The sequence below is a fragment of the Bacillus rossius genome, chromosome 6, assembly GCF_032445375.1.
Source record: "Bacillus rossius redtenbacheri isolate Brsri chromosome 6, Brsri_v3, whole genome shotgun sequence".
Taxonomy (NCBI): domain Eukaryota; kingdom Metazoa; phylum Arthropoda; class Insecta; order Phasmatodea; family Bacillidae; genus Bacillus; species Bacillus rossius.
This window is the reverse complement of record NC_086334.1, coordinates 919,136-945,770: the sequence shown is the minus strand read 5'-3', so window position 1 is coordinate 945,770 and position 26,635 is coordinate 919,136. Positions and strand designations below refer to the sequence as shown.

The following is a 26,635-nucleotide window of genomic DNA, read 5'->3' as shown; positions in this document are numbered from 1 at the left end:
CTCGAACTGAAACATTGCTACAGCCGATTACAGATGACAGCAGTATCCCGATTTAATATACTTTCCTATGCTTTTATAAACGTTTATATTATTCTCATACTTTTGCACACGTTTGGAAACTTTGGCACATTTTTGTATACTTATGGATACTTTTACACACTTTTGCATAGTTTTTCCTAAGTTAAAAAAGTTATAGTTTATATTCATTTTGTATGTGGAGTTCCACTTGCAACGCGCGTTGCGGCCCGCAATACAATATGTCTCATGCTAAAAAACTCCAATGGAAACCTTATTAGTTATGTGTTACGCGTAGATCACCTTCATAGTGTTGGCCATTTTGACCATGGCAATGATTAGTTGTTTTTTTTTAGTTTCGGGTTTGAAAAATGGTACGTTTAATAATGGGTGGAGGCCCTCCTTCCCAGGCAGTTGGTTTCTCTCAACGGCTGTGCGTATTGAACTGGTGGTGTGCAGTGAGGCACCTGGTGTAGAGGCTGGTCGCTTGCCCGCAGGTGTTCCACGCGTGTGTGGACTCTAGCAGCGGCAGTGTGGTGGCGCGCGCCTACGCCTGCCCGCTCTACACGTTGTTCGACCAGAGCGTGCTGCGCTGCAACTGGTGGTGTGCAGTGAGGCACCTGGTGTAGAGGCTGGTCGCTTGCCCGCAGGTGTTCCACGCGTGTGTGGACTCTAGCAGCGGCAGTGTGGTGGCGCGCGCCTACGCCTGCCCGCTCTACACGCTGTTCGACCAGAGCGTGCTGCGCTGCAACTGGTGGTGTGCAGTGAGGCACCTGGTGTAGAGGCTGGTCGCTTGCCCGCAGGTGTTCCACGCGTGTGTGGACTCTAGCAGCGGCAGTGTGGTGGCGCGCGCCTACGCCTGCCCGCTCTACACGTTGTTCGACCAGAGCGTGCTGCGCTGCAACTGGTGGTGTGCAGTGAGGCACCTGGTGTAGAGGCTGGTCGCTTGCCCGCAGGTGTTCCACGCGTGTGTGGACTCTAGCAGCGGCAGTGTGGTGGCGCGCGCCTACGCCTGCCCGCTCTACACGTTGTTCGACCAGAGCGTGCTGCGCTGCAACTGGTGGTGTGCAGTGAGGCACCTGGTGTAGAGGCTGGTCGCTTGCCCGCAGGTGTTCCACGCGTGTGTGGACTCTAGCAGCGGCAGTGTGGTGGCGCGCGCCTACGCCTGCCCGCTCTACACGCTGTTCGACCAGAGCGTGCTGCGCTGCAACTGGTGGTGTGCAGTGAGGCACCTGGTGTAGAGGCTGGTCGCTTGCCCGCAGGTGTTCCACGCGTGTGTGGACTCGAGCAGCGGCAGTGTGGTGGCGCGCGCCTACGCCTGCCCGCTCTACACGCTGTTCGACCAGAGCGTGCTGCGCTGCAACTGGTGGTGTGCAGTGAGGCACCTGGTGTAGAGGCTGGTCGCTTGCCCGCAGGTGTTCCACGCGTGTGTGGACTCTAGCAGCGGCAGTGTGGTGGCGCGCGCCTACGCCTGCCCGCTCTACACGCTGTTCGACCAGAGCGTGCTGCGCTGCAACTGGTGGTGTGCAGTGAGGCACCTGGTGTAGAGGCTGGTCGCTTGCCCGCAGGTGTTCCACGCGTGTGTGGACTCTAGCAGCGGCAGTGTGGTGGCGCGCGCCTACGCCTGCCCGCTCTACACGCTGTTCGACCAGAGCGTGCTGCGCTGCAACTGGTGGTGTGCAGTGAGGCACCTGGTGTAGAGGCTGGTCGCTTGCCCGCAGGTGTTCCACGCGTGTGTGGACTCGAGCAGCGGCAGTGTGGTGGCGCGCGCCTACGCCTGCCCGCTCTACACGCTGTTCGACCAGAGCGTGCTGCGCTGCAACTGGTGGTGTGCAGTGAGGCACCTGGTGTAGAGGCTGGTCGCTTGCCCGCAGGTGTTCCACGCGTGTGTGGACTCTAGCAGCGGCAGTGTGGTGGCGCGCGCCTACGCCTGCCCGCTCTACACGCTGTTCGACCAGAGCGTGCTGCGCTGCAACTGGTGGTGTGCAGTGAGGCACCTGGTGTAGAGGCTGGTCGCTTGCCCGCAGGTGTTCCACGCGTGTGTGGACTCGAGCAGCGGCAGTGTGGTGGCGCGCGCCTACGCCTGCCCGCTCTACACGCTGTTCGACCAGAGCGTGCTGCGCTGCAACTGGTGGTGTGCAGTGAGGCACCTGGTGTAGAGGCTGGTCGCTTGCCCGCAGGTGTTCCACGCGTGTGTGGACTCTAGCAGCGGCAGTGTGGTGGCGCGCGCCTACGCCTGCCCGCTCTACACGCTGTTCGACCAGAGCGTGCTGCGCTGCAACTGGTGGTGTGCAGTGAGGCACCTGGTGTAGAGGCTGGTCGCTTGCCCGCAGGTGTTCCACGCGTGTGTGGACTCTAGCAGCGGCAGTGTGGTTGCTCGCGCCTACGCCTGCCCGCTCTACACGCTGTTCGACCAGAGCGTGCTGCGCTGCAACTGGTGGTTCTACGTGGACTGCGGCGCGGCGGAGAAGCTCTACGACAGCAACGCGCCCATCGCCAGCACCTACGGCCTGGTCAAGGCGCTCTTCTTCCCCATCGAGAACGAGGCGTAGTCCTACTGGCCGCAGCGACCCTGCGAGTGTGCGCAGAGCTCCACACGCATCGTGTCGCATTTTCACTTAGGTACACACCCGACAGTGTCACACATGGCTCAATATAACGTTGCAGAAACATATGTATAAATAATGATGCCACAGAAACATTGCGTATTTACAACGAAGTAGCATTTATATGAATCATTGTGTTCTAAACAGTTTTATAAATGTTATCAGTAATGTTATAGAAACGTTACCATGTCTTATTAAGGTAGCATTTCTTTTCTGAAATGTATCTTAAGCAATGTGTGCTAAGAGTTCCGTAGGCGTTCCTAGTAGTCGACCCCAGAACCGCGGTCCCGACTGTTTACTAGGGATATATGTACACAACTACATACTAAACTGAGACTATATATCTATAACTGTACATATACATTACCTAGCTGTAGTAACAGAAAAAGTAACTTCTGTTATGTGTGATTGGTATCATTTATATGAAATAAAATCTTAATTATTAACTCATTTATGAATATTTTCAGTTTACACAATATATTAAATAACCAATAGTACAATAATTTGCTACCAAAACACACGAAAATGTTTATTTGAGGTAAATCATGGCTTTGTTTAAGGTCAGGAATAACATTAAAAATTAATAATTCATAATATTGGACAGAAACTGGGCGATAAAACCTTTGACGACCCTTAGGTCAATTATAAAGATAAATATGGGTTGAGGGAGCATGTGAAACCCAGTCGAACATACGAACGTCCTCTGACCACATCATCATACAATGACAATACACAGCGAGGACAGTAAAACCTGCCCCGGTGCGGAAGCAACACGTGAGCTGTCTGTGTCTGGGTCTCAGGGCAAGACTTACTGGCTAAGCTTTCCCAGGTGGCCCATTGCAACGGGTAAAATATTACTAATTTAGACTTAAATGTTTATTAACACGCATTCTTCCAGGTTTTATGGCACTTCCAGAAATTCCATAGAAATGTTTAGTTTGTTGATCACATCTAAATTATATTTCCTTTCATCCATGAAGAATCATTTTTCTCTAAAGCAGGGATACGTGTAAATTAGGATGTTTAAGTTAGCATTCTAGTTTTCTCTGATCTACAGTATATATTTTTAACTTTAGAATATAGACTGATATGATAATTATTTTATCGTTCTGAACAGTCATATGGATATTAAAGTAGTTTCTAAACGTATTCTTACATACATAGATATACCTAATATCGAAAATGAAATTGTGAATGTACGAGAGACGAGGATCACATGTATACAATTTTTTGAAGGTTTTTGTTACATCGTAGTTTGGTAACGGATCCAAGATATTGAAATCTATTTCAGTGGTTGTGTTTGATGCAATTATACATTTCTGATTGGGGTAGTGTGTGTGACAAAATAAAGAGCGTAAATTTTAAATATTGTGATCACTCAAAAGTTACGTCCTGTAAAATTTGCTTTGTAGTTTTGAATTCGTCATTTACCCATAGTGTTCTTTTACTGATGTCGCAGTGTACCGGCTGATAAATTACTGCTTTTGATTTATTTAAATCTAATTTATGATATCGTCTTTAGCGAAAACCAGATAGTGTCTGAAACTCATTGTGGCCTACAGAGTTAAATGCATATGTGTAGGCACTATTTGTCAATAAATTATTAACTTTAAAAAATGTTTCTCTCGCTTGGAAGTATAACTAAATACTGACAAGCTGAAGGTATTTTATAAAGTTGACTTACTCCAGTTTACCTTTTTGCCTTACAAAAGCTTGGTTTAATGTTCCTGACTAATTTTTCTCTCCTGTTCACCAATTCTTCCAGTTGTGTTTGGGTTTCAAGCCCGTCTGGACTATACTTAATGAGGTTGGCTCAGAGACGATCTGCCAAGTGCTATGAGTATTAATTTTGCTCTAACTTTCAGTAATTACATAATTACATAATTTATGTCTGCTGGAAACAATGATCAATGAAAAAATAAGGCGAAATATATTCGGTGTGAGACTTGTTGAATTTTGATACCCACGCAGAGCAAAGAGCAGTAAAACAGCCTCTACAATACACCTATCAGTTTTAAAACAGAAAACTTAAGATATTTTTATATTGTTTACACAAACTTTTTTTGTACAAAATTTTTTTTAGACGATATTAAAAACTTGATTTCATGTGATAATAACAATAACTTTAAAAATTTTAAAGATTTAGCAGTTGAAGATAGTTTTATTATTAATAACACGGTTTAAAAACATTTAGAATTTTCATTTCACTTAAATTACGATAGAGATTAGCCACTGAAGATAATTTGATTTTAGTAAAACATATAGGTATTCTATTCATACTAAACATTTTTTACGGATTAGAATTAGAATATATTGTATAGATTGAGAATGTTTCTTTATAATGGTTATTTTGGAGTTTAGCAGAATAAATAGTTCACATTACGTGGTTTAAGAGAACGGCAAAATTTTTGTGTGCACCAATTGAAATAAGTTTTTGAATTCAGATAAATTCACAGCCGAACTGAGGTTGCTTGCTTACGTAACATAATTTTATGTTTGTAGATTGAATACAATTATGTTTCTTAATGCTTATAATAACTGTATACAAATGTGAAATATGAGTTAGTCAGCAGAATATGTGTATCAAAATCAGGAATACGCTGTACCCATATATACATACCGTACTACACAAAGACTGCAAAGAAGGGCGATCAATATAGATAATTCCTTTGAACGTAATTTTGTTTGTAAAAGCAGTGCGTGCCATGTCAGTGTTATTGTGTGCAGTTTAAGTAAAAAAAAAATATGTAATATTGTTTAAACAATAATTATTACTTGACTTTAAATATTCTTATGGCTATATTCGTAAAAAGGGTTTTAGACTGGTTGTTATCAAATAAGATTACATATGGTACACATCGTAAACCTTAGAATATATTAAAAAAATTAATACGAATGTTTCTAATAAATATTGCATACTAAAATCAGGTGAATGTCTGTTCAAAATTACGAGTACATAAAAAAATTTGTATTTAATTACAGCAAGAACATTATAATGTCTCAAATATATAGTTTTTAAGACAAAGTAATGCTAAATACAAATAAAAAAACATATTGATTTTTCGCACAAAGAAATTATATATATATTTTTAGATAATTAAGTGTAAATTTAAAACCAAGCTTGTACTTGTAATTTTATTGTAATTAAGTGACTTGTTAGTGCAATGCAATTTTTTTTTTGTTTTTAAATTACAAGGACTACAGCACATGTTATCAGATTTAAATAATTTTGTTTTAAATATGAGAAATGATTAAATTTTAAAAGCACATGGGTGTTTTATTTTAAAATATAAACCTCTATGCTCAAATTCATTTATATTTGTGCAAATATTAATCCCTTTTTGACTTATGTTGTAAAAATTATTTTATTAAATGTTTCCATTTAGTTATAATAATTAATTACAATTTTATTTGATGTGACAGTTTCTAATTATTATATTTAACGGGAATTTTCTGTTTTATCTGTTTGCATTAGAGATAGGAATTTCACTAATTATTCATTTTAGATTACACAGTCTTTTTATTAGTAAATTTGTTAGTTACTCTCTTTGCAATCTACTTTCACTACTAATTGTTCTTCGTCTTTGGTATTTGAGTTTAATAAAATAAACTCTGAATAACAAAGGGATCAAAACCACACATTATCAGATATATTCCTATCAAATATGTTGTCAATTGTGTTAAGAAATATATGATTATATTGAGCTCAAGGATGTCCTAAAGTAAAATAATACAAAAGTTAAGTGGACATCATGTAACTCCGAAATTATAATTATAATGGCTATACTGGGATCGGAAACCGGTTACTACAAATGATTAACCTCTATCAGCAAGAAACTATGCAAGAAAATATCACGAAACTTATGGCTGTAAAAACCTAAGACGTAAAGAAGCTGTAACGTTCAAACTTTTGAAAGTTCATGGTGATAAGTGTTAATTCGTGAAATGACACATCTAATCTACGATAACATAGAGGAGTTCCAGTTCATGTAATTTAAAATTTTTATCCAAGACTCAGTCGATAGTAACTTCATAATAAGTATTTAGTTTGAAGTCTCTAAGCGAATAGTTTAGCAATGTTTACTTTACTAAAGTTCGAGTACTTCCTTAATCACAACTGGTCTCGTTATCGATAACTTAATGAATGTTGACACTTTAAGTAATTATTTCTGAAACTGAAACTTATACGAGTATTATATTTTATAAAGCATTATCTCTGTTATAATGTTTATGTTTATAGGATTAAGTTTTAAGTTATTTAGATTATTTTATTTAAACCTTTATGAATAGTAAGTAGTCATACCCTGTAACCTCCTGTGTGGGAGGGAAATAGATCCCTGACATAATGGCAATGTCGTAAATACTCTCGCAGCTCTACCTTAATAATGATTTGGTTCTTTTTGTTTGAGTTACGTAGTTTTTCCCCCAAAGAAAGTTACCATCTGCTCTTGTGTATCAGGTTGTGGTTTTATTGTTTAATTTCAAGCAACCCCCTTATAATTATAATTCTAAACCACTTTGTTACAATTTACATTTTTCATTTAATTATATTTGCAAGTGCTCCGCTACATAATTTAGCACTGTAAAAATCTTTTTAGATTATTTAGATAAATATGGTTTCTTTAGTACTGCAACATTAAAAATATTTAATGTAAATTTTGGGAGGAAATATGAAGCCTTTTTTTATTAAAGTGACAAATATATTGCCGATGTTACCATGGGAACCACACTTTTAAATTACTAAAATACGGTAAGATTTGAGAAATTACAGCTTAAATGGAAATATAGAAGAACTTTAAATCACTGAAAACATTAATTACCAGATTAATAATAGATAAAATATAACGGTTTTAGGATATCCGGACTGGTTAACTTTAAACTGTTTACATTCTAGGTTCGAATTTTCTATGTCAGTGATTAACAACGATGAGTTGTCATAAGAAGTGGCAAAAACTAAAATTTAATAGGTATTTTATTCTCTGTTAGCCATAATAAAAGACTTGAAATAAATAACGATCTAAATGCCAGTCTCATAATTTTGAGAAAATCTAGGTTATAATATTATCATTGGTTGAAATTCAATTTTTGGATGAATTGTTAATTCTAGAGCAGAAACATATACATTTGATAAGTCATAGTGAAAAAAACATTTATCAAGTTATGGCTTTTAATGATGATTAAAAAAATAACTTGAAAAATTTGAATTTTCATTTTAACAAAATTACCTTTTTTTTTAATTTCCATGCTGTAAGACATCAGAAAAAAATAATGTGTTTTTTTTTTTACAGAAAATAGAAAGTGCCATCAACCGATTTCATATTTTTTTTCTGATAACTAACCCGTACACATAAATTAAAAAATATATAATTTTTTTTGTTATCGAATACTTACACATTTCAACATGGCAGACAAACATATGTTGTATGTACACATAGTTTTGGAATCGTTGAAGTTGTTTAAGGCCGAGTGACGGATGATGGAGTGAATAGCAGGTGAAGTGTGTCGGGGCGAGTTGTTTATCCTGACATTACGGGGATTGGTTGTATCGACCCTGCCGTGCGGCGGGGTCCACCTGGGCCCGGGGCCGGCACAAGGGAGCAGGCGCCATGAAGGACATCCACACCGTCCGCTCGGCGCTGACCCCGCTCTGCTACCTTGGCAAGTTGGTGGGCGTGGCCCCCGTGACGCGCCGCGGCGCCGGCTACGAGCTGTCGTGGCTGTGGTGCGCCTACAGCTACACCCTGCTCGTGCTGCTGGCGGCGTCGTCCCTGCTCAAGCTGCAGTTCTCGCCGCAGCTGTTCAGCTCGCAGGTGTTCGACGAGCAAGCGCTCACCTTCGCCGCGCACCGGTGCCTGTCGCTCGCCACGGACCTCGCCTTCATCCTCCTGGCGCTCGCCTACCGCTGGAGGCGCACGGACTCCGTCCTCCAGCAGCTGCAGGCCCTGGACGACGACTTCATCCACCAGAGGGCGTCGCTGTACCGGAGCACCTTCGTCCTGCTGCGCAAACAGATAGTCTGCTTGCTCTCCGTCACTCTCACGTCCTTCACTGTCTTCATGTTCGTGGTCGAGAGACCGCCCGACGAGCACTTTGTCACTCGACTGAACGCCTTCTTCGTCAACTGCATGTACCACACCCTCAACTGGGCGCTGCTGCTGGAGTTCACAACTCTTCTCTTCCTCTTGAAGCAGCGTCTGGTGTACCTGCTGGGCGAAGTCGTCACCATCCTCGATACCTTCCAGGAGACGCAGGCGGCCCATCAGCTGCACCGGCTCATCGCCATCTACGACAGGCTGTCCGACATCGCGCGCCTCATCAACTCCAAGTTCCAGCTGCAGATTCTCGTTACTTTCGCGCTTTATCTGGCTGCGATGATAGTGCGCTTCTCGGTGGCCATGAACCTCAGGTCCGCTGAGAACCTCAATGCGCACTCCAACGTGAGCTTCTTCGGCATATACCTGTCGCTCGTCATGCTCATGAGGTTGGTGTTCATCCTCTACTTCTGCAACTCCATCTGCGACAAGACGGAGGCCTTGAAGAGTCAACTCGCCAAGATCGACATACTCGCCAGGCTAGAAGGAGACGCTTCCAAACAAGTGCACAGGTTTCTCACTCAGACTGAAATACACAGCATGAACTTTACAGTGTATGGGTATTTCAGTATGAACAATGGTACTTTGGTTTCATTGGTGAGCATTGTCTTGACTTACATTGTGGTCATGGTCGACTTTCTTAACCAGCGGTAATTCACTTACAACGTGAAGATGTGTCATTTAATATAACTATCCTCCTAGTCACTATTATCGCGATCAGAATAATTGCAATTTTAATATCAGTTATTTATAGCGAACATTTTAGGTTTCGGTTTAGTACAGACTTTGAGGATTTGATTTACTCTCCGCAAATCCGTATGTTTTGGATAGCTATAATAATACACCATATTATTTATTTTTTACTTTTAAATTATCTTATTTCGGTTATTATGTATTATTAATTAAATTGTCAACATGACATGTTCCATAGACATAGTGACTAGTATTCAAGTAAGTCACGTGAGAATTTGAACTTTTTAAATACATAAATAGGCTATAACATGTTGAAGCTAATATTTACTTTATGCGCGCCAATTCATATCAAACTCATTTAAAGATCAGACACTTGCTGTGGAGAGTAACATGTTGTCGTCACTGATCTTGTTCTGAAATTTGGCCAAAGTCAGTTTTTATGAACGACTACAATATTAACATGTGCTTGTAAATAGTTTCGTTATCATTCTCAATAGTGTCCAAAATAACATCAATCATCACATTCCAACCTATTATAATTAAATAAAACCTATGCGTTTTGCTTTATTAACATGCCTAGAAGCTTGAGTACTGAGTTTTGTCACAGAAGCTGTGTACAGAATCCACTGTTCCCGAAACCCAGCAATACAAGAGATGAAAGTGTTTCATTAGTTCGAATTAATTTACTATAATACAGGAAAATGGTAATATCACGTTGCAAAAAATCCACTTGTTGGTTTAATTGTCATTCCTTATGTTTTTTGGGTTGCTGAATTCGAATATGGAGTTATCCAACAAAATTTCCTAGTGCGTTTTGAGATATTCACAAAAAAAAAGCAATATTTTCGTACCTTTTTTTTATCTTTCGCGCTTATAATTTCAACAGTATATGTGGTACCGAGAAACGCACTCTTGCCATAATTTGTCTTTTTTTTTTCTAAATTGCGAAATTTTAAGTTTTGAGTTACATTTTGAGCCATATATTGGGGAACATACTGATTCTACGACAAAAATAGTCAGAATTGAAGTTGTAGCAAATCTATTTATCTTTAAATATAGCACAAAAGATGCCTGTAGACCTAACAGTTGAATCATAATTTGAATGACAGAAAAAAACGCGGAAATTGGATATTGGTATGATTTTATACAAACCCTTTCTATCGGTCATTTATAGTCGACTTTTCATTTTGAAAGGAAAGTTTCAACAAAACACCAGTTCCAGGATTTTACGAGGTTAGAACCTGGGACTTGTTGTTCACTAGCCAGGTTTCCTGAGTCCCGAACACTGAATGAAATTATCACATACGAAAAGATTCGATAGTTATAATTTCTGCTGGGATATCTGTTTCAAGGACAAAACTACACACTATAGGCATAATTTTTTTTTATTATAAAATAGCTCGTGGTACATAAAACAATACAAAATTGAAAGTACACTAATATCTAAACAATGCTGGGAGTATTTCAGTATACAGCATACAAGCGTTTTAAACATGAGGAACCGACACAACACTCAGGATCATAGTTAATTAAATATCAAATACAATTTTTTTCCGGAGATAATACAGCCAGAGCAAGTAAAGCATTTTATAATACAGGCATGAAGTCAAAATGCAAAAAAAAAAAATTACAAATTTGATGCTTTAGTTTTAAAGTCATAATTTTTTCCCTTTCATTGCCTTGGAAATTCTAAGTGTCGTTACGGTTCGATCATTATTTCCTGCTGAGAGCAGGCTGCACATGCAGCCCTGCAGTCAGGAAAGCAAGCCTAAGCACTAGTGTGAGCGCAGCTCCGGCAGGGCTCAGTAGAGGTGGTGGTGGTGGGGCAGCGAGGCGGCGGCGTGCTGGCGCGCCGTGTCTGCGGCGCCGGAGGCCCGGTGCGCCGCCTGCCCCGTGGCCCGCAGGCCGGCCTGCGCCGCAGACAGCTGCTCCGAGGCCTGCGCCAGGCGCAGCTCCGCCTGCGCCAGCATGGAGCTCTGCGCCGCCAGCTCCCCGGCCGAGTCCCGCGCCGCGCGCGCCGCCTGCTGAGCCGTCTCCTGCGCCGCGCTCAGCGAGGCGGACAGTGCGCGCACCTGCTGCTCCGCCTTGTGCGAGGCCTGCTGCGCCGAGGCGGCCGCCCGCTGCGCCTGCTGCAGCTGCTGCGCCTCCGCCTGCAGCTGCGCGCGCAGCTCGCTCACCTGCTGCTGCAGCTGCGCCACGACCACCTGCCGGCACACCCAGCGCCCATTCCGTTCCTCCAGTTCCTCCAGTTCTGAGCGACAACTGGATCAGTCGTAACTCGTGACTCGTCACGGCTATCGCAGTCTGATCGGCTGAGATTACACACGTCTAGCTGTTACCATTGAATATATATAACTTATAGAAGTCGCGAGGGGATAGGATTTATTATTCCAATTTTCGGATCCAAAACTGAGGTAGTTGTTAGCTCCGCCGCTAGACAGCTCTTCTTTCCACAAGAGGGTACTCGTAGTTACCAGCTTCCACGCCAGAGCGCTGTAGCGTCGCTTTTTTCAAGGTCGTGCGCGTAATTCTCTGTTTCACTCTATCGATAGGCGGTGCCTTTTGTTGAAATCCGAGCGCTTAGATACGGGCGGGCGCAACTGAATTGGAGGAGTACGGCCACCGAAAAAAAAAAAAAGTGCGGTTAAAAGATGCCAACATCAAAAATTAAGTTTTAATAATAAGAAAACTACAGAAATTTCTTAAAGCGTATCAGAATGGAATGTACAGTATAGTGTACATTCCCACTGACATTCGTAGTTCAGAATTTATAAAATGTTGTGTTAACGGAGTGGCGCATTGAGTAAAATGGCAAAACATAATTTGGAATAATTCTTGACAACGTTGAATGATTTTGGTAGCTATGAAACAACTATGGCTGCGATGACTGTTCAAACGCGTGCACGTGTTGTTATTAGTAACTGAAACTAATGGTATGATGTCATACTTTGTTGCTATGCAGTTTATAATTTTTTTAACATAAGATGAAGCATTTTTACATAATGTTTTGGTTGTTTCGTAATTCAAAATAAATAATCTTAAACGTTATATGGTGAATATTCCCAGTAGCGAATGACCACAAAAAAAATCAATTTTGCCAACATAGATCTGAAAAGTTAACGATTTACTATGTTAAGTTGCTTATAAATAACGCACATTTCCCGGATCTCCAAAGAAAATAAGAGTGTTTGTTATAGCATTGAGTTCCCACTCTTTATATTCCTTGCTTTGAGGTTAGATACACAAGTTAAGCCCGTGCTACATTCGCAATAGCAAGCAAACAGCACAGACGCACAGAAGTTCAACATACACTATTAGATATGAGCTGCCACATTGGCAAATAGCACGCGCACAGAAAAATAGCACAGGATCGGCGCACAGAAAGTTCATTAACTTTTAACTTTTAGGTTATTTTCTGTGCGCGACCATGGTGGTAGCCAATCAGCAAACAGTTTAAGTACTACTCGAGTGGGCTTATAAAAGAACAATTGTCACGAAAGTATTGGTGCTCTTGACTTGAGTAGTTTGTTATTGTTTTCAAACACGCGATAACATAAAAATGGAAGGCACATTTGATAGCTTTTTGATAGCTGTAATAGAAAGTAAAAATATTTTGTATGACAGGGGATCCGCAGGATACAAAAATGAAGAAGCTAAATTAAATGCTTGGAACTCTGTGTCTGAATGTGTTAAAGAAGCCGGATTTGAAATAAACAGTGATATATATTATTGAATGCTCATTGTGTTTTGTACGTAAACTTTGAAATATTTAAAATATTTCTGGGTTTAACGAAAACCGTACCACAATAACAACACACGAATCTAAACAAACGTCACGTATGCCAACTTCAGTGACCAAAATTGTGAACGGGAGTTTTACATTTAAAAAACTTTTTTGAATGCTTCCGGTATTATTTTGTGTTGTGTTGTGCGTGAATGTAGCATCAAGCTCTGTGCTATCTCTGTGCGTGTGTGCTATCTGTGTGCTGTTTGCGTGCTATTGCGAATGTATCCCGGCCTTTATGCTCGTAAAAACGATGCGCAAGTATTTTGAATACAAATATATTTTCTTTTAATAACCGAAAGGTAAATATTATTTCCATGAAATATAATACAATTAATTCTTTAAACACAGACAACATATAAGAGCTATTTTTTGTTTATTATTCCATCTGGCGTGATAAATATTATATTTTAAAAACTGTTTGTGGATTTTTAATATAAAATAAATATTTATTTATGACATCAATTTAAGTTGTTCAAAAAATTCACTTTGGTATGAATTAAACCAAATTCATGTTATCCAGGGCACAAAATTAGAAACTACCAAAAAAGATTATTTACATTGCTGTTTTGTGTAAATCTGTGCACGGACTTAGTAAGTGACATAATTTATAATTCCTCATTTTAGCAACCCATTTTAACACAAGAGAAAAATGATTTTATACTAAAAAATTATTTTAAACCATTAATTAGCAGGAAACATGTATGAATAATCTATTTAAATTTGCATTTGAACAGTGAATATTATTTTGCAATAATAAATATTTTTATCATCGTATATTACTGATGAAAAGTTTGTATTTCCATCTAATCAGAAGTATTATGACACAGTTAATTAAATTGCTTTACATGTTTTTATTCACATGAAAATCATTAAAAATTGGTTGGGAAGTTATATAAATATACAAAAACAAATCATTATACATACAATTTTATTATCTTAGTGGATTTAAATTAATGGTGTCCCAGTGACTACTGCGAAGAAAAAAGTCTTGCGAAAGGTTTCCTCGTCATTGAAATTCGTCAAAAAAAACTATCTCTCATTTTTGGTGACATTTCTGACAAGTGGTACGATGAAATTTGAGACTGGCAAATGAATGTTGTGAAGCAATAAACAAAATATCACATTCGTGATTTACAAATGCATAATTGTTTTTATTTTATAATAAAAGTGTATCTAATAACCCGTGGCTTTGCTCACGTAATTTCCGGGTATTGCTGATATTCTACCATTTTAAGAAAATATGCATTAAATTTAAAAGATTTTTGAAGAATTATACACAAAGAACTGTCAAGTATAGAACATATTTAATAAATAAAAATATTTTTACGACTTATTTTTAATTGGTTTAGCGTAAGTCTATTTTAACTTTTATTTAAAATTAAGTACCTACCTTATTTTCTATCTCCCGGTTTAGTGACTTTGAGAATATATTTTTCCTTGATGAAAACTTAACTCTTTTCCATCTGACGAAGAAGCCAATTAAAAAATAAACTAAGGCTCGCGCACTTATTGTATGTTAAGACTGCCATCGTTTTAAATTACTGTAATTTTTTTAGTTAGAGTCATGCTTAGTATAATAACATAATATGCCTTATTACGCATACATTTCAGTATTCATGAAACCAATGCATTTTTATTTGAAATGTAGAGCAGTTACCAAATTTCTTATCTCGCATATTGATCTTTTGGTATGGCTAGTATTACTTAAACTAAATTTTTGAATTTTCACTGATGCACTGTTTTCCCTTTTCTATGTGATTTAGAAAATATAGCAATATACGTAAACCAATTAAACCAAAATCATCCTGAATTTTTATTACCGAAAAAAGTTAATTACAAAAAATTTTAATGTGCGTATTTTAATATTGAATTTATATATATATCTTGCCAATACTGATTTAGTGGATTACATTTTTATTTTTATTTTTAAAAATAATATCTACCCCTTTTACTACTTAATAGATAACGTTGAATAAGAGAAGGTTGTTTAAGGTATGTTGATTTTCCTTGCCAATATCTAAAAGTAAATTTGTACAAACGCGAAATATAGTTTAAATAAGTAGTTTACTTTTAAAATAAAACCATATTTTGAACGTAACACTGACGATTGGCCCAATACAAAGTTTTAATAGCTAATTTTCACTTCACTCGGGTACAGAATCCCATCATTCAGTGATTTACGTGGCTAGCTTCTTTTGGGATTTCATCATTCTCAAACGACGGTAAGGGAAGCTCCTCTTCAAGGTCGCCTAACGATGCTGATAAGACCTGCCGGGTAATTTGAATCGTTGGTCTGGGATTTTCGCGGGGGGGGGGGGGGGGTGAAGGATGATGTCACGACTGGGCTGGTTAACCTAGTTCTGCCAAATACCGCCAGGGGCGTATACGGCCGATACCCAGCGATGAAAGCGATCGCAGCGGCGGAGCTTGGAACTACAACAATTCTTCTGAGAAACCGGACAGAAAATTTAACCTGGGCTCGCGACTTCTATACATTATATATATTCAATGCTGTTACGAAAAAAAGTGCGTGATCACATTTCGAAGATCTAGCAGATAAATGTAGTGAACAAGGTCTAGACAGTACAAGAGAAATAATTGTAACGCGACACTTGTTCAGTCCTACAGCTCTTCACATTACCCCTTCTCTTGGATCAGGTTTCGTCGCTCCTGTGAGCACGTGCATGCCAGTACACCACACAGCGCGGCACCCACCTGCTTGCCCGCCAGCGCAGCAGCCGCCGTGCCCGCCGCCGCCGCCGCGTGCTGCGCCAGGCTGCTCTTGGCCTGGAAGGCGGCCTGCGCGCCCGACTCCAGCTGGCTGGCCACGGCGTGGTGCGCCTGGTCCGCCGCCACTTGGGCGATGGACAGCAGGCCGCCCCCGTGGCCGCCCCCGTAGCCGTACGAGCCGTAGTCGCCGCCGTCGTCGGCGCCGAAGGCGTGGAGGTCGTCGGCGTAGTGCCGCCTCACCTGCGGACCGTGCCGGGACCGAGGTCAGGTGTGTGTGTGTGTCAGTGAGGCGGGATGCTGGTGCTTCTAGCGCGGTGTCTCCTCTGGACTGGCGCGCGGTCTTCTCCCAGTGCATATGAGCGGTGACAGTAAATTTATATGGCCGAGAAATGAAGTAAAAGATGTAATGCAAGTCCCTTAAGGGATTTCAAGAATCTGTTCTGGTTTTTTTACACCTAAATATTACTCTGAAAATATGCGTTTTAGCCATTTTAACTCTTCTAAAGATACAGTTTAAAAACTAAATCCTAAATCAAAAGTACTTTTCGGCACTCAGCGAACTCTTAAATGCTTTTCGTAAGCAGACCCCCACTCGGATATCTTGAGATGTGTTAGAAATCACGTTGTTTTTCCTGAAGCTCTGCGCGCCGTGTGTGTGCCCGGGTAGGCAGGGGCCTTAAGGGAGTATGTCCCGTTACTGGTCGACACACCCTTAAGGCCCCCGTCTACGTGAACACACACCCTTAAGGCCCCCGCCTACCTGAACACACACCCTTAAGGCCCCCGCCTACCTGAACACATCCAGCGTGCAGAGATTCAGGAAAAAAAACCATGCGTTTTGAAGATGTCTATTTACCAACTGCATTTAAGAATGCGCTGACCAGATTATCGGTTCTCTTTGCGGATTTAGTTTTTAAACTGCATTTTTAGAAGATTGAAGATGGCTAAAATGCGTATTTTTGGAACAATATTTACGTATGAAACACCAGGAAAATATTCTTGAAAGCACTCAAGGAGCTTTATTAGAACTTTATATTCATTTTCCCACCATATAATAGTATGCTTTTACCGATCAAATATCATAGTTACCCTATGCACGACATAAAGACTGTGCACTAGTTCATAAACTTGTGCTTAGAGGCAACACCACGTTAGAAGCACCAGCTAGCGTCGCACTTACCACCCGCCTCACTGACACAGATACGCCCCTGACTAGGCGGTTCTCTTACGCTCGGTCTGTTAATCTGTTCCCACACCTCTTACATTTATTGTTGGATCACAAAGTTTCTTGACATGTATTTTTTTTACGAAACGTTAATTTCAAATTGTAACATATGCAACTGTTAATAGTTTAGTGTATCTTTTCCGCTATCAGATAATAATAATTAGTGAAGACGTGTCACGAAAATTTGAGACGAAAAATAAAATGCAAAGGAGATAAATGAATAATGACAGGAAAAAATTCTCCATTAATAGTAATGCCCAGAAAATGCACTACGCAAGTCAGTGAGCGAGACCATGTCTTATCACCTCGTCAGTACCGAAGTCAGTAGAGTCGATGAGCGGTGAAGCAATGTGAATGATGGACCAGCGACGTAATTAACTGACGGGGGTAACTGGGAGTACTCCGAGAAAACCTACCGGCTCATGGCAACGTCCAATACGTTTTCCTAATCGCGGAAAATGCAATTTCGACGCAGCCGGGAATCGAACCCGGATCGCACGTGGGAGGTTAGTGATCTGACCACATAACCACAGTGGCGCCCTACAATTGCGTCAGGAAAGTGAACATATGCAACTCTTATTTGTTAGCTGGCTTCGTGAAGATTCTCACTACTAATTGTACTACTTATCAAAACCAGTATTTAATTATAACATTATAAACAAATTCACGTTGAATTAAGTGACTTCGGAACCTAGTGGTGTAAGTAAAGAATTTCTCGGCTCTGAGTTAACTACACATTTCTTTTCCAAAACGTTCAGATTAATAATTGGTAATGTAAATAAACATCTCAGACTTTGTGGCCATTTTCTGGAGTGTCTCGACTTGTCGGGTTTATGCGTCGAGGGCTAAGGTTTCACCGATGTTTCGGCTGACATTGCAGTCGCCATCTTCAGGGTAGCACCTACTGACGATGGCTACTGCGATGCCAATCGAAACGCCTGTGAAACTTTGCTCCCGACGCGGCTGAATCCCACACCCCAAGAAACTTGAAATGGTAAATTGCTTAATTATGTTCCGGAGCCCTTCAATTTTTAGTCATGTTTTTATTATGTTTGAAATCATCATATTCTTAATAACAGGAGTATACCAAGAGCGATGAATTTAATGAATTTAATGAATATTTGTGTGTTCTTTGGCACATAACACGTAGCTATAGTGTTAGCGTGGCAATATATCGATAAATAACTGTGACATATAGCTTAAAATTTGTTTTCAATTGCTCCTTATGAACATCAATTTAAGTCCTTGAAGAAACAGAATTTTTGGTTATACTGGTGTAATGCTGGTGAAATTATGCTTTTATGTATTGGCACATAAAATAAATAGTTGAATATGTGTAGTTTCATGATATGTCTGGAGGCATCAGAACTCACCCTGACGTCTGACCCTTGTGCGCGCTGCCCCTCCTCCTGGGCGGAGCCGGCGGCGAAACCTCGGGAAGCAGAGCAGAACAATGATTAGCGAGCCATCAAACCATTTCAGTAACGTATGTTATGTCAAGTACGCGAGGAGCCCAACTTAAACACGACTGTCCAAAAAATAACTAATAACAGGAAACTTACTTCAGTCTGTTAGTCTGGTCTAGCGTCCCTCATATTAGGCGTAGATAGCTCAGTATTGGGGTAAGAAATTTTTTATGAAACATATTATGAAACCTATTCATGGTGGTTTATGTAAAGTATTGTAGAAACTTTTCCTAGTCTTCTTCCCTTTGAAACATTAATTGAACCCTTTTTGTGATGAAATTCTATCTCTAAGATAAAATATATTCTTGCAATGAGCTATGTAGATGTTCTATACTACGAAGGAGAAATAAATCCATGTCACAAGATATTAATTTTCCATGAGAACAAATTTTCGAATTATTTCAACTTTATTTTCAGATTTATTCGCTAGTAATGGGAACTGTTTTATGAAAATTTAGAACAATAGTCTTGGTATTAGTTACTAGAGGAAAATACTTTTTTGAAGATAATAGTTTGATGTTTTATTGCACAACACTATTTAATAAAAAATTGACATGTATATTTTACCTCTAGCGTACACGTATGCATTCGTAGCAACACCAATGAAACGCTTCTTGATTCTCAATTTCGTTACCTCAGATATATTAACAATGTTGTATCATAGTAATTGCATTAAGTATATTTTAAGGAGATAGAAGATCAGATACTAATGCGCACTCTTGTCTTGTCCTTCTTTATGCTAAGTATTTAAGACTGCTGTCGGCGAAGTTACTGGGGACTGAAACACACGGCATAAATCAAGGATCATTGGAGGAGTAATTTTTCATGGCCTATAGTATGGAATAATTTCAGCATTTTCCAGAACTTATTTCAGGAAGCCACGGGAAAACCGAAATCAGGATGATTCGAACCCGTATTATATATTTTTTGTAGTGGAATAACAAGGCACAGGTTTTCATACGTAACCTTTTTATTTTGATTCAAAATCATAGCTGGACATCCGATATATTGTATATGAGGCCATACGGACCGCGTTTGGAGTAGATTAAGTCCGAAATGAAGTGCGAAATATCGATTGAAACGTTTTACCAAAAACTTTTGGTCTAAAGAAGATCAGAAGTGAAGGAAGATACCTGAGTAAATATTTGCAATGGATAATGCTATGATTGGATTGGAATCAAAATTAAAATAATAAGTTCGCCATTTTTTAGTTATTTTTTACTAATTATTCTCTAGAAGTACGCAATAAAAAATGTTTAAAAGGGAAAAATATAACTGTTAACATTTAGTTCGGTTAAGAAGTGGAATATTTGTCATGTGTTTTTATAAGTATATATTATTTAAAAAATTGAGGGTTAATTGTTCTACAGTTCGGAAAACTACCCATAAGTTTCTCTGTAAGATTTTCACCCTCTATTTGTTCCATTTTATACTAAAGTTAGCAGTGAATATTCTAATTTAAACGGTTCATGAAAGTTTGCACCTGTTGCATTATAGCATTGTGTTGTCTCAAGTCCTAGTTCATTCCAGTACCAAGTGTTATTTTCAACTTTAAAGACAGCAGGAAAACTCGTGTGTGGGTATTATAACATCATTATAAAACCCTGTTGTTTGAGTTGTTGATTCACACAAATCGACAGCTACTGAACAACAAAATAATTATTTCTTTAGTTTATGAGTTGAACTTGCCCAACACCCTTGTTTAACTTACCGAAGCAAAACAGGAAAACTGCACACTGGACCTTCATTTTGTTTCGGTTTGCGGTTGTAGAAGGTTTAGCCTGTAGACAAAAAAAAAATCAACACTTTTACGCGTACATACAAGCCAATGTTTACACTCTTAGTGCTATAGCAGCAACCTAACATAAATTGAAATCTCTCCGGGCATGCTACAAAAACAAATAGCTTTAGATAATCTTCAGCGGTAAAGCGAACGCACGCTGAAAACAAAATGTGTATGTCCACCACAAATCTACAAAAAAAATTAATTAAAATTTGGTGAAAACAAAATAGGTTTGTCATATCCACGAAGTGACAGCATAACTTTACTGTCACTAATAAATGTCTTCGTTGTAAAACCAAAATTACTTTGATTTATTCAAAAATGATTTAATAGTGTGCATTTTGAAAATGTATTCTGTGTTGGTGATCTTCCTGTCTTACTACGTGTTCTTTGATATTGCAGGACGTAACATGAACACATAATAAAATCATTACATAGTTATCTACTGTTAAAATATTATCATTGCGATCCAAAAGCATGTTAAAAAGAAAACGAGATTCGTGTTCAGAAACCAATGCCTTTCCAACTTACCCATAGGAAATAAAACGTTATTCTACCCAGTGTACATTGTTATCAGTTATGATAATGGGTGATTTGTGAGAGACGCTTCAGTCGCTTAAACCCCTTCCCATGTATGTACCCCCCCCCCTTTTTTTGTTATAGCTTTCGAGGCAACGGACCACCCCACCCCCCTTCTCACACTGGTAACCGACGGCAACCTCAATATATTATATTTGTAAATGATACAGAAGTATTCATGAAAAATTACAGATGTTTGTACATGTACATGAAAACTACCAAATAATGTTCGCCATAATTCTGGGTTCGGATTTCACCCGGGCATTTATGCTTTGAGTTGTCCCAGTACCTCCAGTAAGTTAAATTTATTTGTAAACCGTTCCCTGAATAGCTTTGGAGTATTGACTGCTCACATGATAAGCATGATAAAACGAATAAGGTCAAATTATTGAATATTAAATTATATATTCCTTGGTTTAAAAAATTATGCTGGAATGAAACATAAATTAAAATATAAAATTATGCGCCAATTTTCGTAGTAAATACTCATTATTATCTCTAAAAACGTAGGTACTTAATATATGCAAAAATAGCCATGTTTTGTTCAGTTACAATATGTTGCTTGTATCCCTTGGCAACTGTGTACGAATACAGACATGCAGCCGCGGACTCACCTGTGAGCTAGTTGCCAGACCTCGGAGGGCGGTCAGCTGTAGACTGGTGCCTGATGCGGTTCACAGACCGGCATTTATACCGCGGCCCGTGGGTCGAATGGGCCAGCAGCCCTCCCCCCCCCCCACACCGGGGCAGTAAAGCCCCTAGGAGAAGGTCCGGATCACTTTCCTTCATTGTATTTCCATTTCGGGTTTTTTCCTCCTCCTCGCTGACCCGGCTAACACGACCGACAGCCGCACGAAAACACTGTCGCCTATATACGAAAAGGGGGGAGGGGGTAGTAACTCTACTCCCTTTTCTTCTTTATTTTCTTTCATTCCCAGTGAGTGTCTTGCCGCACGTCGATGTCTATCTCCAAGTCGAGGCCCGCCCGGCAAAAAGAACACTTCCGAATTGTGAATCAGCGCGAGGGAAAGGAATCAGAGCCGGGAATTGACTTATTTATGTTGTTTTAGATTTTTTTTTCCTTCGGAGGTGCAGCATGAAATGAAGGGATATCGGGGAAGATGAATGGTCACGGGGTCAGGGGGGGGGGGGGTACAGCCGGCGGTCCAGCCCAGCCTCCGAGACCACGCGACAAGCAGACGTGATTGTGATTGGCAACGGTAAGGCACGTGGAAAGGGATGAAGAAACTGCACAGCTTGGGAGGGAGTTTTTTCCTCCGCACTGGATCGCTACAGCCCAACAACACGTTCACTTTGGCCCCGATACGCTGAAGGCGAGCTCACGGGGATCTAAGAATACTTGCGAGTCAACATTAATAATCATATTTCCTCCTCCTTCTCGGCCTTTCGGTTGGGACTACGTTTATGAAATATCCACGTGCCTTTATTTTGACATGTATTTTGGTGGTAATCATTAAGGGTGATTACGAACTTAACAACAGTTGTAAGCCAACCAATGAAATTACTTTTAAAAAACATGTTGAAACGTCAAAATTTTAAACTGTTTTATTTACAGACCACGATCTCAACCCAGAAGCCAGGAAGTATTTTATCACTCTGGCAACCAATTGTTAGTTTCTTTTAATTTATTTTAACGTAAATATTTCCTGGCTTATTATTATGTTTATTTGGCAGATAATCTACAAATTAATTTCCAATATTTTAGGATAGTTAGACAATTTTTTTACATTAAGTAGTAAGGCTGTTTAACGTCAAATGGATCCCTTAAATGAAAGTTTTCTAAAATTTAATGTGTTTACTAAACATCGAACTTATTATGGTGTATTAAATTTTTTTGAATATCTATTTAGCAAACTGTTATTAATTTATAATTCGTTCTTTATGGTGACATTTAATGTACACATTAACGTGTTTTAAATGTGTTGTATTTACATTAATACAAAATTGTAGCTAATTATACCTCAGTAGTATAGCTTAGCCGGTCCGGCGCCAGGCTGAGGATGAGGATTGTCGACGCCATCTTGGATTGTGATGTCACGGTTGCAATATTATATGACCTTGACCTAAACCTTTGACTTTTGACCTTGACCTTTTACTTTGACCCCGGCGGCCATCTTGGATCCGCCATCCTAGATTGAGCGATTTTGAATTTTACATCCACGATTTCGTTTTCTATAAGTTTATGCCATTTTGAATTATTACGTCACGATTGCAAATTTTTTACAGCCGCCATCTTGAAATACATAATTTTTATGCTAGAAAATCGGGAAAATTTTCAATAGTCATTAAAAAGTTAATTAATTAAATTGTATAAAAAATTTGGCCATCTTGAATTAAGACACCGCCGTTGCTTGTTCGCCTGTGCGCGTGCGCTGTGCGCTGGCGTGCAGTCTTCCAGGTGACTCATTCATTATTAAAGACAAAGGTTTCCTTCACTTTCCCGTATACTTTACAGTACTAGCTATAGTGTGTTTCATACCTAGAAACATACTTGAAAACACCCGTTTCAGCTATTTTAACTGTCAAAAAAATACACGTTAAAGACGAAAACTCGAAACGACACTTGTTAGAGACGTTTAACGGCTCTTAGATGCTATTCGTATTCAGACAACTCAGAGATATCATGAGAGGTTTGTAACTGGCGCGTTAACACTCTGGGTTGTGCGACCCGGCCAGTCCTGGGACGATAAGTGCGACGCTCGCTGGTGCTTCTAGTGCGGTGTCGCCTCTAAGGCTGTGGACTGGCGCGCAGTCTTCTCGTAGGGTATTAGACAAGTGTGAAATTTGAGCGGTAACAGTAATATTATATGGCGGATAAAGTGTAATGCAAGTGCTTGCAAGTATTTGTACCAGTTGTTTTATGCCTAAAAATTACTCTGAAAACACACCTTTTAGCCATTTTAACTCTTCTAAAAATAGAGTCTTAAAACTTATTCCGGATACCAGAATATGTACTTATCGGCCCTCAGAGAACTCGTAAATGCGGTTCGTAAACTCGGATATCTTGAGCTGAGGTCCTGCGCACCGTGTGTGTGGCCAGGTAGGCGGGGCCTTAAGGCGCACTTTCGCGCGGGCACAAGAAGAGACGCGGCGAGGATCGTGGGTTCGAGCCCAGCAGCGAGTCGCGCCCACGCGGTGTGCAGCCCAGCACACTCCGGCACACCAGCTCGACGCAAGTACCTCGCCGGAGAGTGTAACATCTCACCTCGGTAACGAGCAAATACATGTTTTCTCATGTTGCAAATACACTTGTAATACGGAACTGGGACACGAAGTTTAACGTAGAATTCTTTAAGTAATGATTGTCGTAAATATACGCAAACTGTGTTTTCAACTACATTTCTGGACGCAAATCACACGTAGTTTCCGCACCCGCTACTAGAATGAGCTGCCGATGCAACCACGTCAACATTTTAAAGTATACTGAAACAGCCCATAAAAAAAATATGACCTGATTTTCTACAAGTATTTTTATTAAAGTACTGCCCATATTGTTAAAATTCATTAAACAGTTGGTGCTATAACGTTTCCCTTTGTCTTTGTGAACTTTGCTTCGCGCCGCAGCTGGCACACCGGGGCTGCACATTGCAGTCACTCCTCGGAGGCCAGAAGAAGGCGTGAAGGAGGTCGCCCCTCGTCCAGGTCCGGGGGCTGTCCCCCGGGAGGGCACACGTGCAGTCGCGAACCCCGCGGCGAGCTCCGGGGTGAGAGGTCAGCCAATCAGCCGCGCCTCGCCCGCCACAGCCTACATCTGAGCTCCCGGCACACGGCGTGTGGTAGTAGCTGCCATGTGCAGCCACGGTGCTGCCATCTGTGGCGGATGGCTCAGACCAAACTTCTCAGAACAAAGGTAAACATTTATAATACTAACTATTAAATTAATTTTTACAAGATGGACAGTATTTTTTATAAAATTACGGTTAGAAATATAGGTCCAAAACCGGGGTTTAACATTTTTTTCCAAGTCTTTTTCACTTGTATCGTAGCCGTTTCATCGTACAATTTAACCTTTCGCTCTGCAAATCAAATGGTTCGATAGTCGACGTAGCTGCTACAACAGTGAATTCAAGCGGTGGGTACGGAAACTAAGAGTGATTCGCGTCCAAAAATTAAGTTAACATAATTTGCGTACATTTTTCAATCTCGGCATTATTTGAAATATTTCTATGCTGGAACTCGTGCCTGAGTTCCGTATTATAAGTGTATTTGCAACATGAGAACACATACATTCGCTCGTTGCCGATGAGACATGGCACACACCACCGACAAGTCATGGGGGACTCGCGCACATTCTTGTTCGACCTGATACATATGACATGGGAATTCACTTTGTGCACTTATTGATATTGACATTTGTTTAGTGACATTATTATGACGATTGTAGTTGATTCCGTGAAGCCACAATTTAAATGTTGGTAAATATAAGGCTGTAACTAAGTATTTAAGATTTCGAAAATATACTATTCATTCTCTGCCATGCATTAACTTTTGGATAAATAGCTCACATTTGAAATTATAACAAAAAATTGAAGAAAAAAAATCTAAGACGACAGGACTTGCTTGCATCTACGTATCACTCACTACATGGCAAAAAAAACTGGTGAAAATAATAAGGGAATCAGGCAAAAATAATTAAGAGATCAGACCAATAAAGTTAGAGATTAGACAAAAAATATTAGGAGATCAGACAAAAACAGATAATTAATACCAGATCCTTGCTGGATCGTCCTGTCCAGATGAGAACACGTCCATTATCAGGTTCCTCACTGAATCGCGACTCATCACGGCCAGAGGGGAGGGGGGGGGGCTAATTGATATTTAATACTGGTTCATACAATTAAAAACATTTATTTACTGTGAATATCAGTGACAGAGATTGTGTTTATAAGCTTTTTAAAGTGTATTTTCAAGGTGTTTTATATAATTGAGGTTAGGGTATACTTCTTTAAGCGCATTATAAAAAAAATATGAGAGTAAAATTTTAAAATGCGTGCGCAACATGTAAAAAAAAATTGACAGGATGAAAAAAAAGGATAGGTACATACAAAATAGTATATATGTACTTTTAAATTATATACTTCAATGATTGATATTGAATCCTGGTACATATAATTAAAATAACGTATTTGTAGTGAATATTAGTGGTTTAAATTGTGTTTATACATTTTAAAAATATATTTTCAAGTTTTATGTTCTTGTATGTATAATTTATTTCATTAAAGATTATTACATTATTATTTAATAAAAATAAATTTTATACATTAGAATAAAATTTCAGCCTATTAATGAATTAATAAAATTTTATTTTCTTTATTACTTTCCTAAAACTAATAATTAATAAATACACGTGTTGACATTAATGTTAAATACTGAGTAATTTATTTTAATTGTTTAATTTGATGGAATTTATACTTTACTAACTGTATTTATAATATCACTCCAGTTATTTTATTATTTTATTTTTATTAGTTATTTACATGCAAAATTGAAGTTAGATTTTTACAACGCCAAGTGATTATAACTTTTAATTCCCGTACATAAGTACACAGACCATATTTTTTAAATTATTGTTATATATATTATTGTAACTATATTATATATTATTGCCTCCTGTTCTAAAACAAATAAATAGCTTTGT

The 26,635-nt window shown here is 39.5% G+C and overlaps 1 protein-coding gene across 1 annotated transcript in view; it reads left to right on the top strand.

Annotated features, from left to right (window-relative positions):
• The window catches only part of LOC134532457 (uncharacterized), a 35,362-nt gene extending 29,478 nt beyond the window's left edge, over positions 1-5,884 (top strand). Inside the window, exon 6 of the mRNA XM_063368866.1 lies at positions 2,349-5,884. Within this exon, the coding sequence (XP_063224936.1) occupies positions 2,349-2,567 (219 nt within the window). The 3' untranslated portion in view covers positions 2,568-5,884. The remainder of the gene's footprint in view (positions 1-2,348) is intronic.
• The last annotated feature ends 20,751 nt before the right edge of the window (positions 5,885-26,635 follow it).